Here is an 11,337-nt window from a genome sequence, read left to right as displayed (position 1 = left end):
GGGGGGGAAGCTGTACACCAAAATTCTGGCTTTAAAAATGTCAAAAAAAGGGATCTGAGACTTTTCAGAGCTTTTTACTCACATATTTTGAGACATTTTAAATTTTTACACCATTCACTCAAGATATGTAAAGTGGGTGGTATGGTTAGCCTGTCTAGCGGATTTAAGCCACAATCATCAATGGAGACTTTATAAACAGTCCCAAAGATGCTTCAATCTCGCACCAGGGAAGGGGAGGTGCAGAAAGTGGAGGAACATCTCAAGACAGAACTGTTAGGCCCCTTTCACACGGGCGAGTTTTCCGTGCGGGTGCGATCCGTGCGGCGAACGTATGGCACCCGCACTAAATCCTGACCCATTCATTTCTATGGGGCTGTGCACATGAGCGATGTTTTTAACGCATCACTTGTGCGTTCAGTTGAAATCGCAGCATGCTCTATATTGTCCGATTTCGACGTGACGCAGGCCCCATAGAAGTGAATGGGGTGTGTGAAAATCGGATGGCATCCGCAAGCAAGTACGGATGCCGTGCGATTTGCACGCACGGTTGCTAGGAGACGATCGGTATGGAGACCCGATCATTATTATTTTCCCTTATAACATGGTTATAAGGGAAAATAATAGCATTCTGAATACAGAATGCATAGTAAACCAGCGCTAGAGGGGTTAAAAAAAATTAAAAATAATTTAACTCACCTTAGTCCACTTGCTCGCGAAGCCGGCATCTCCTTCTGTATCCTCTGCGCTGAAGTTGAACAGGACCTGGGGTGAGCTGCTCCATTAAATATCGGTTAAGGACCTTCGATGACGTCACTCCGGTCATCACATGGTCTTTTACCATGGTGAATCACCATGGTAAAAGATCATGTGACGTACCATGTGATGACCGGAGTGACGTCATCGAAGGTCCTTAACCGATATTTAGTGGAGCAGCTCACCCCAGGTCCTGTTCAACTTCAGCGCAGAGGATACAGAAGGAGATGCCGGGCTTCGCGAGCAAGTGGACTAAGGTGAGTTAAATTATTTTTTATTTTTTTTAACCCCTCTAGCGCTGGTTTACTATGCATTCTGTATTCAGAATGCTATTATTTTCCCTTATAACCATGTTATAAGGGAAAATAATACAATCTTCAGAACATCAATCACAAGCCCGAACTTTTATGAAGAAGTTTGGGTTTGGGTACCAAACATGCGTGATTTTTCTCACGCGAGTGCAACGCATGACAATGTTTTGCACTTGCGCAGAAAAAAACGCGCATTTTCCCGCAACGCACCCGGCTCTTATCCGGGCAAAAAAACTGACGCCCGTTGAAAGAGGCCTTAGACTTAAAGGAAATGTGTCTCCAGAAAATGACCTATTGTTTCAATCACATTTTTATTTTTAGCATTTTAAAGAATTTTTGGTGATATTTTAAATTTTCTATGTCACTATTTATATTTAAATGAAAACCATAAATTCCTGCAGTTTTCGCCCTGTCCACTAAGCCTCATAATAGGCGCCACTACTTGGTCTGTCCAGATCACTTTACTGCAGTTATCTGCTTATCTATACACAGAGATGATATCATTACAGGCAGGATTTGGATGACAGATAACACAGGATCCACCAGGTGATGGTCAGAGCTCATCTCTTCTTTCCCTGTACAATGACCTCTGCACAGGTCACAGAGCATGCCTAGAAAACTCTCCCATAGAAGTCAGTGAGGTCCTCTCCTGAGTCCTGGCCATTGTGTTTATGGTCTGTAGGGCTCTATATCAATCATATACTAGAAATACTTTCATTCTTACTCTTTTAGGTCAGACTATCCTTCGAGAGCGATTAAGATCAGCTCAGCGAACATCCAGGAGAGACAGGCAACATTGTAATGTCTCCGGAGTCAGAGCTCCTCCTCGGCAAATACCATCTGCCAGAGAGAGGAGCCGCTCTCCAATAACACCTGCGCCAGCCCAAGCCCCCCGACCATCTGGGGAGAGCAGCCGGGAGAGTGCTGGGCCCACCACCCTTGAGTTCCGCCATCCTCGGCCCATACCACCGAGCCGCAGGACCAGGGAGATGCAGCCACCCAGGAGGTCTCCCATACACCCTGCAGAACGCCTCTTTAACATCCTAATACAGCTGCAGGGGATGGGCACCATGAGACCTCAGGCCATACCACCGCCGGAGCCCCCAACACCGGCTCCACTGGGTGTGCCCCACCAGCCTCCACTAAGCTCCAGGGCCGCGCAAATCGGAGACCTCCCTGCAAGGACCATCAATGCAGAGGAGAAACAGTCGTGTGTCATCTGCCTCACTGATTTCATCCAGGGTGAGCAAGTGACATCACTGCCCTGCGGCCACATCTACCACCAGGCCTGCATCGACCAGTGGCTCCGGAACAACACCCGCTGTCCCCTGTGCCGCAGGGACTGCATTTAAAGGAGCACAAGACCAACATCCGCTTCTTCACTGCGCGGTGCTCCGAGGGGGCGTGAAAATAAGAGTCTTTGGAGTTTGCCCAGGTAAGTGACCTTTTCATGCAGCAAAATTTCCATCATTTTCCACCAAATCCAATTGTAGATTAAAGACATTTTCCTTCATAAATATTTTATACTGTAATAGAAAAGATCCACAGACGTCCTAACACAGAGCGTTATAACCGCGCAGCCACAAGACCTCAATAAGGAGCTAAAGGGGTATTCCGGAGCCATGAAAAGCCGGCCCGATGGGCAGGGAATGTCTGAGAACAATAAAGGATATTACTCTATTACCTTGTCGCTCCTGGTCTGACGGTGCCCGGGCGCCGCTGCTCTCCACTTCCTGCTTGTGGACTCAGAATGGCAGGAAATAGATGGGAATGCCGCTCCACCAATCACTGGCTGCGGCAATGACTCCCATCATCCAATGACTGGCAGAACGGCATTTCCATCCATTTCCTGCCATGTCGGGTACACAAGCAGGAGGTGGAGCGCAGCGCGGTCTGGGTATCATCACATCGGGGAGGTGAGTAACATCCTGGACTGTTTTCTAATGCTACATGCACACGACCGTATGTGTTTTGCGGTTTGCAAAAAAAACGGATGACGTTCTGTATGGCATCCTTTTGTTTTTTTGCGGATCCATTGTAATAATGCCTATCCTTGTCCGCAAACTAGAAAAAAATAGGACATGCACTATATTTTGTGCGGAGCAACGGAACGGACATACTGATGCAGACAGCACACGGTGTGCTGTCCGCATTTTTTGCGGACCCATTGAAATGAATGGGTCCGCATCCTATCCTCAAAAAAAACGGATCGGACATGAAAACAAAATACGGTCGTGTGCATGAGGCCTTACACTGTTAGGCCTATTGCACATGACCGTATGACTTTGGCCTCCTGCACACGAACGTGTGCGCCCCGTGGCCGTGCTGCGAGCCGCAATGCATGAACACCGACCGTGGGGCAGCCGCAGCGGATCGCGGACCTATTCACTTTAATGGGTCCGTGATCCGGCTGTTCTGCAAAAAGATAGGACACTTTCTATCTTTTTGCAGAACGGAAGTACGGGATGAAACCCCATGGAAGCACTCCGTAGTGCTTCCGTAGGGTTCCGTTCCGTGCTTCTGTTCCACATCCGCATCTACAGATTTGCGGACCCATTGAAGTGAATGGGTCCGATTCCGTGATGCAGAATGCCCACGGAGCGGCGCCGGTGTATTGCGTATCCGCAAATGCGGTCCACTTTACTGCAACGGGCAGCACACGTTCGCGTAAAAGAGGCCTTATGGGGGACCTGTGGATGACACACTGTTAGGGCTCATGCACATCGCCGTTGTTGTTTTGCGGTCCGTTTTTCACTGATCCTTTGTTCCATATCTGAGGTTTTTTTTCTCTGATTTAAGTCCTCTTCTGTTTTTGCACAAAAACATATCCATATGGTTTCCTTATTTGATCCGTATTTTCCATCGGTGTTGCATCTGTGTTTCACAGATCATTAAGAAGAGAAGCTTTGAAAATTATTTTTCAGCTGTTCAGTGTCAGTGAAACACGGATGACACATGGATAGCAAAAAACGGACACTCGGACCCAACACCGAACCTTCACGGATGAATCACTGACCTCCTGCTCATGGATTTGAGCACGGACACGGACGTGTGAATGAGGCTTAAATCTGGTTGGTTAGTGTCCCCCAGGAATGGGCCCCTAATCCACCCCTAGATCCATCCATGCTTGCTATGATTATCCATGGAATACCCCTTTAAAAATGCACGCTAGAGTCCATGAAGGGCTCGGGATCAGTTTTGCTTATGGGTCACCACTTTAACTTCTGGAGCTGACTCCCAGACCCATCGTTGCCCGGGGAAGGAGGGGGGGGGGGGGGAATCTCCCAGACCCGGCATTGCCCAGGATGGGGTCTCCCGTTGCCGCTCCTTATGTCTAGTGTCTTTCAGATGACCACCTTGCAGGATCCGGGCACTGACAACATGACCGAGGATGAGATTGAAGTGCAAGAAAAACTCGACCACTTTCCAGAGGACTTCAACCAGCTGGATCTACTGGAAACCCACCGACATCTGATTCCTACAGGAACCCAGAGCCATTGGCCAGGGGAGTCTGAGGAAGATGAGGAGGAAAGGACTGAGGAGTGGTACCAGACCCACGAGGAGAACCTGAAGGACAACCACAAGGAGTTAATACATTTTGCTGCGGAAAATAACAGAGTAAGTTCATACAGTGGTAAATGGCGGCCTAATCCCCGGCAGTCCAACCATTGGCAACCAATCACAGCACTGCTTTCATGTTTCGGCAGCAGATTGCAAAATGAATGCTGTGCTGTGATTCATTCCTGTGGCACCAGCCTATGTGCACTTCCACGATCCCGGCCACCAGAGAGGCCGCCACTTTTTCCTATAGTGTGCAAGCACGACCACCGCTGATGGATTGCAGGGTGGTCGTAACAATGGAAACGAGCAATGTATATTTTGATAGAAAAATTAATCCAGCCAGCAAAGGAGGCAATATGGACAATCACAATACATTAGGAAGTGTCTTGTATTAACTTTCTCTACATAATAAATTATATTTGCTGAAGTGAGGCGAGCCCTTTAACCACCCCAGGACCGCCGAACGCAGGATTGCGTCCTGAAGGCGGCCCTGTTATTCCTCTTAGATGCGCCGGCGCGTCCTCTCGCGAGACGCAAGATTTCCTGTGAAAGCGCGCACACAGGAGCGCGCGTTCACAGGAACCGGAGGTAAACAAGTGCATCTACAGCCTGCCAGCGGCCTGCTACCTGGTCCTCTGGTGGTCCCTTTTGCTTGCATCGACCACCAGAGGACACAGGCAGCTCAGTAAGTAGCACCAATTTACCACTACACTACACCCCCTGTCACTTATTAACCCCTGATCACCCCATATAGACTCCCTGATCACCCCCCTGTAAGGCTCCATTCAGACGTCCTTATGTGTTTTGCGGATCCACGGATCTGCAAAACACGGACGCCGCGGATCCGCAAAACACGGACACCGGCAATGTGCTTTCCGCATTTTGCAGATCCGCACATTGCCAGAACTATATAGAAAATGCCTTTTCTTGTCCGCAATTGCGGACAAGAATAGGACATGTTCTATAGGCTCTACAAAAAACGCAGTGTTCGTCCGATCAGGCCTGATCTTGTGCGCACACTTGCGTTCAGTCCGCCCCACCGCAGTGACAGAATTTTTTTTTTTTTGATCACTGCAAAAACACTGTAAAATCGCTGCGGCGCTTTAAAAAGATCACTTTTGAGGGGCATGGCGAGTTCATAGAAGATTTTTTTTAGCGGAAATTTATTTTTTATTTTTTTTCCTTACAAAGTCTAACTAACTTGTGACAAAAAATAAAATCTCACATGAACTCACCATACCCCTCACGGAATCCAAATGCGTAAAATATTTTTAGACATTTATATTCCAAACTTCTTCTCACGCTTTAGGGCCCCTAAAATGCCAGGGCAGTATAAATACCCCACATGTGACCCCATTTCGGAAAGAAGACACCCCAAGGTATTCGCTGAGGGGCATATTGAGTCCATGATAGATTGAACTTTTTGTCACAAGTTAGCGGAAAGGGAGACTTTGTGAGAAAAAAAAAAATCAATTTCTGCTAACTTGTGCCAAAAAAATAAAAACTTCTATGAACTCACCATGCCCCTTACGGAATACCTTGAGGTGTCTTCTTTCCAAAATGGGGTCACATGTGGGGTATTTATACTGCCCTGGCATTTTAGGGGCCCTAAAGCGTGAGAAGAAGTCTGGAATATAAATGTCTAAAAATGCCCTCCTAAAAGGAATTTGGGCCCCTTTGCGCACCTAGGCTGCAAAAAAGTGTCACACATGTGGTATCGCCGTACTCAGGATAAGTAGGGCAATGTGTTTTTGGGTGTCTTTTTACATATAACCATGCTGGGTGAGAGAAATATCTCTCTAAAATGACAACTTTGTATAAAAAAATGGGAAAAGTTGACTTTTAGAGAGATAATTCTCTCACCCAGCATGGGTATATGTAAAAATACACCCCAAAACACATTGCCCTACTTCTTCTGAGTATAGCGATACCACATGCGTGACTTTTTTTTGCAGCCTAGGTGGGCAAAGGGGCCCAAATTCTAAAGAGCACCTTTAGGATTTCACAGGGCATTTTTTACGCATTTGGATTCCAAACTACTTCTCACGCTTTAGGTCCCCTAAAATGCCAGGGCAGTATAACTACCCCAGAAGTGACCCCATTTTGGAAAGAAGACACCCCAAGGTATTTTGTGATGGGCATAGTGAGTTCATGGAAGTTTTTATTTTTTGTCACAAGTTAGTGGAATATGAGACCTTGTAAGAAAAAAAAATAATAATCATAATTTTCCGCTAACTTGTGACAAAAAATAAAAAGTTCTATGAACTCACTATGCCCATCAGCGAATACCTTAGGGTGTCTACTTTCCGAAATGGGGTTATTTGTGGGGTTTTTCTACTGTCTGGGCATTGTAGAACCTCAGGAAACATGACAGGTGCTCAGAAAGTAAGAGCTGCTTCAAAATGCGGAAATTCACATTTTTGTACCATAGTTAGTAAACGCTATAACTTTTACCCAAACCAATAAATATACACTTATTGCATTTTATTTTATCAAAGACATGTAGAACAATAAATTTAGAGAAAAATTTATATAGAAATGTATTTTTTTTTTTTTTTATTACAACTGAAAGTGAAAAATGTAATTTTTTTGCAAAAATTTCGGTCAATTTCGATTAATAACAAAAAAAGTAAAAATGTCAGCAGCAATGAAATACCACCAAATGAAAGCTCTATTAGTGAGAAGAAAAGGAGGTAAAATTCATTTGGGTGGTAAGTTGTATGACCGAGCAATATACCGTGAAAGTAGTGTAGTGCAGAATTGTAAAAAGTGGTCTGGTCATTAAGGGGGGTTTAAGCTAGGGGGGCTAAAGTGGTTAAGGACCAATAATATTTTCTCCCTTTGTGTTCCAGCAGTTATAACTTTTTTAATTTTGTGGGATTTTTTTTGTAGGTTTTTTTAGGAACCATTTTGGGGTATATAGTGTAGGAAATAACTTTTATTATTTTATTTTTAGTGTGATTTCGGCCGGTGTTAGGCATTTCTGCACGTGAAGCGTTCGCTTCCAGGTTTCCAGCTTCTCAGATGCCGTGGTCACATTTGACCACGGCATCTGAGAGGTTAAATGTCCGTGATCGGCATTACCGCTCATCGCAGACATCAGCCATGGGTGAAACAGCAGGCACCCACTAGCTGTGGCGCTCACTCCACTCCGGAAGGGGCTACATCTTTAATGACCTGACTTGTTGTGAAGGGGTTAACTTTTCGCTCTTGGGCCTTTATTATATCATTTTTAGAAAAGTACGGCCCATTTTAGTCCTCTAAAAAGCACTGTAGGAATTCTGACTAGGACTAAAAATGGTGTCAGTCATGTGACCCTCAATCCTGTCATGTGACCGCTGGCATTCTGTCCAGATACCTAACAGGTGAATAGCCATTTGAGATGGAGCACAGGTACATACTGTATTACTGCCTTCAGCAGCTTCTCATCATGTCCGTCAGTTAACTTAACTTATTAACAACATGACAACATTACCTAAAGACAGGCAGCCATTTTACATGTCACCTGGAAACAGGCAGCCACGTAATCACACATACAGTAAAGTAGTTGTTGTTACTCCCTTAGTCCTATGTAGTTGTAACGGAACACCTGGCACCCCGACTGAGTGCCTCCGTTGCTAGATGCTCCTAGTGCTTTCCGAGGACTCCAAGCACTCCACTTGACACCGTACGCACTGCAGACCCCACGAACGGCCGTAGCTTGGTTGGGGTCTCACCGTCCTCCACTCACGCTGGACCTACTACAAGGCTCCAGGCTCCAGTGGGTGAACCTCTCCTACAGCCAGAGAGCAGGAACAGCTCTTACAAGAGCTAGTAGTTATGCCAGGGGAGTATAGCAAATCTTCAGCGTATAGCAATCCCCCAGTTTGATCAGTTATCCAAACACCAGTCTCAACATGATGAAGGATAAAACAGGAACACTTTATTGAGGGCTACCCGTCCGTATTTATGCAGGTCCCCATCTGGTGGACACGCCCCCAGGGGACCAGAATGGAGACTGCGACACACAGAACAGATACAACACATCCCCACAATGCATCATGGTTTCCTCCTCTCTGCCCCAGAGACAACTGAGGGCAATCCAATTATCTCTCAGGACAAAGGGGAGATCGCCAATACACATGTGGAGACAACAGGACAGACATCACCATTTAAACACACAATGTCACACCCTCCCAGCAACCACAGACATTTAACATATTCCCAGATAGCTCAAGTCTGAGTGCATATTATTAGGCGAATGGCACTCAGACCACACGAATACAATTAAACTAGCCATCTGGGTACCCTCACATAACAAAATACAATTCCAAAGACAGATTTAAGCTGTGCGGCCGGCCTGTCTTCTTTAAAGTTAGTATGGGCCATAATCCTGAGGCAGGAGGCTGGCAACCAGCCCCCTCCAAAACACAGTGGCGAGGTTGGTTTCGTCACAGTAGTATCCCATGGACGTGTCATGTGTGCTGACCCAGCACATGTATGTCATGTAACACTGTTGCCTGGGGTCACATGACTGATGCCATGTTTCAGTTAGGCCATGGATGCTTTACACAGGACTGACTGATTCGTGGGAAATGCCTATTCTTGTCCACAATTGCAGACAAGAATAGGACATTGCGTGGCCTGGCAACAGAACCACGGATGTGGACAGCGCACAGTATACTGTACTCATCTTTTGCAGCCCCATTGAAATGAATAGTTCCGCACCCATTCTGCAAAATTACGGAACGGATGCAGACCCAGAATTACAGTCGTGTGAATGGACCCTTACTCATATTTTGGTTATTCTATCCTGACAGCTACAAACCACGCAAAGAATCCTGTCGCTCCACCCAGATCTTGTGAACGTAACGGATGAAGACCATTACACCCCGCTGCACAGAGCCTCGTACAACGGCCATCTGGCGATAGTGCGGGAGCTGATCGCGAAGGGGGCGGATGTTCACACGGTGACGGTAGATGGGTGGACCCCGCTGCACAGCGCCTGCAAGTGGAATAACACCGAGGTCGCCTCTTTCCTGCTCCAGCACGGCGCAGACATCAACGCGCAGACTAAGGGCTCCCTAACACCGCTGCACCTGGCCGCCGCCAACAGGGACTGCTGCCGGCTCCTAGAGCTCCTCCTTATGAATCGCTACATCAAACCCCAACTGACCAATAAGTTGGGGGAGACGGCTTATGAGATCGCCCGGCGCACCGACATGTACCACTACCTGTTTGAAATAGCAGATTATTGGACCTAGCCCCCATCCACCGGCAGTAATAAACGTCCTTGCAGTTGTCACTTTCTGTGTACATGTCTGGTCCTCTGTATGCTACGTGTCTATAGTATGGGAATCATGACGAGTATGAGGAAACTTCAGGGGGCTGCACACAGCAGAAAACCACCTTGACGACTAATATGTCACCTGCCTGCATCCCTTTTATAATGGGATCCTTATGATTACCCTGAACAACCCTTAAAGGGTTGTGCAAGAATGAGGCGCTTTTGTGCTGGCTCCCCGCTCCTTCTCCTCCCGGGCTGTGATGCTCCTCTGGGCTCCCTCGTTGAAAACATTGGGTTTCACATGGCTGAAGCCAATCACTGGCCGCAGAGGTGTCCGGCTCCCCTTACATCAGGACAAATGGTGACATGACACAAGGGGATCCAGTCACTGCTGCAGCCACGTCAAACCTGATGTTTTAAGCAAGGGAGCTCAGAGGAGCAGCGCCAGGAAGTAGGTTAGTAAGCTTCCCTTTACAGGTCTGGTTAACTGGGAGGGTTTGCCAACACCCCACATTCTTGCACTATCCCTTTAACACTTCCAGTTTCCTGACGTCCATGTTGTGATGTTCATGTGGACTGCTCAGCCTCTGTGGTCACATGCCACATGGGGACACTTCAGTGCTGAGGCCAGTGAATAGCTGCTGCAGTGGGACATGACCACGAATGGGAGCCTCGGCAGTGGACCAGATTAGTTTTGAAACGGTCAGTGGTGGGTTTTCTTTAGCCTAATATATCAAAAATGAAGTGGAGTAGGTCTTAACCCCTTTGTTCAAAATGGTGTGCAGGTACTACGTCCGCGATCGGGGAGTGTGTGGAGTAGGCTCACAAGCTGAGCTTGCGCCATACACAGTGGGGTTCTGGTTGTATGATGGCCACCATCCCCACTGAAATACTGACCACTATGTTTTTTTTTGTTTTGTGGTTTTTGGTGCATTAGTATAGCCAAAAAAAGCTAGCTTCGCATGTTGCCCGGAAACATATAGTTTGTAGTGGCATTTTTTTTTCACCCTAGAGATCCTTCTTTTGGGCCAAGTCTCAGCATACTCTGGGAATGGTGTTTTTCTCCCATAGACCTCGATTGTTGTTTTTATTTTATTTTTTTCTTCATCAAGGGCATGTCCAGTGTTTTTTTAAGTGCTTTTTTCCCCCAATATAGGTCTACAGATGAGCAGACCTCACGGGAGGCACATACTTTCCTAGAAAAAAACAAACAAACACACTATATGGGGGGGTCGACCGATAAAGTCTGGACAAAAATGCCAGGTACATAACTGTTTGTGAAGCAGCCCCGAGGCAGGCAGCTAAGGCTACTTTCACACTTGCACTTTCCCTTCCCGCTCTTGAGATCTCTCATAGGGTCTCAATAGGGGGGAACGCTTCAGTTTTGTCCCTGTTCATTGTCAATGGGGACAGAACTGAACGAAACATTGTGCACCAGAATGCATT

At 46.8% G+C, this 11,337-nt stretch overlaps 1 protein-coding gene across 1 annotated transcript; it reads left to right on the top strand.

The window, feature by feature from the left end:
* Window positions 1-4,445: 4,445 nt before the first annotated feature.
* Window positions 4,446-9,909, top strand: LOC122931337 (ankyrin repeat domain-containing protein 49-like). The gene is made up of 2 exons (XM_044285401.1): window positions 4,446-4,682; window positions 9,425-9,909. The coding sequence occupies exons 1-2, from the start codon at window positions 4,446-4,448 to the stop codon at window positions 9,866-9,868; spliced, it is 681 nt and encodes a 226-aa protein (XP_044141336.1). The 3' UTR covers window positions 9,869-9,909.
* The last annotated feature ends 1,428 nt before the right edge of the window (window positions 9,910-11,337 follow it).

This window comes from Bufo gargarizans, chromosome 3 (genome assembly GCF_014858855.1).
Source record: "Bufo gargarizans isolate SCDJY-AF-19 chromosome 3, ASM1485885v1, whole genome shotgun sequence".
In the NCBI taxonomy this organism is placed as follows: domain Eukaryota; kingdom Metazoa; phylum Chordata; class Amphibia; order Anura; family Bufonidae; genus Bufo; species Bufo gargarizans.
This window is presented reverse-complemented; position numbering and strand designations above follow the sequence as displayed.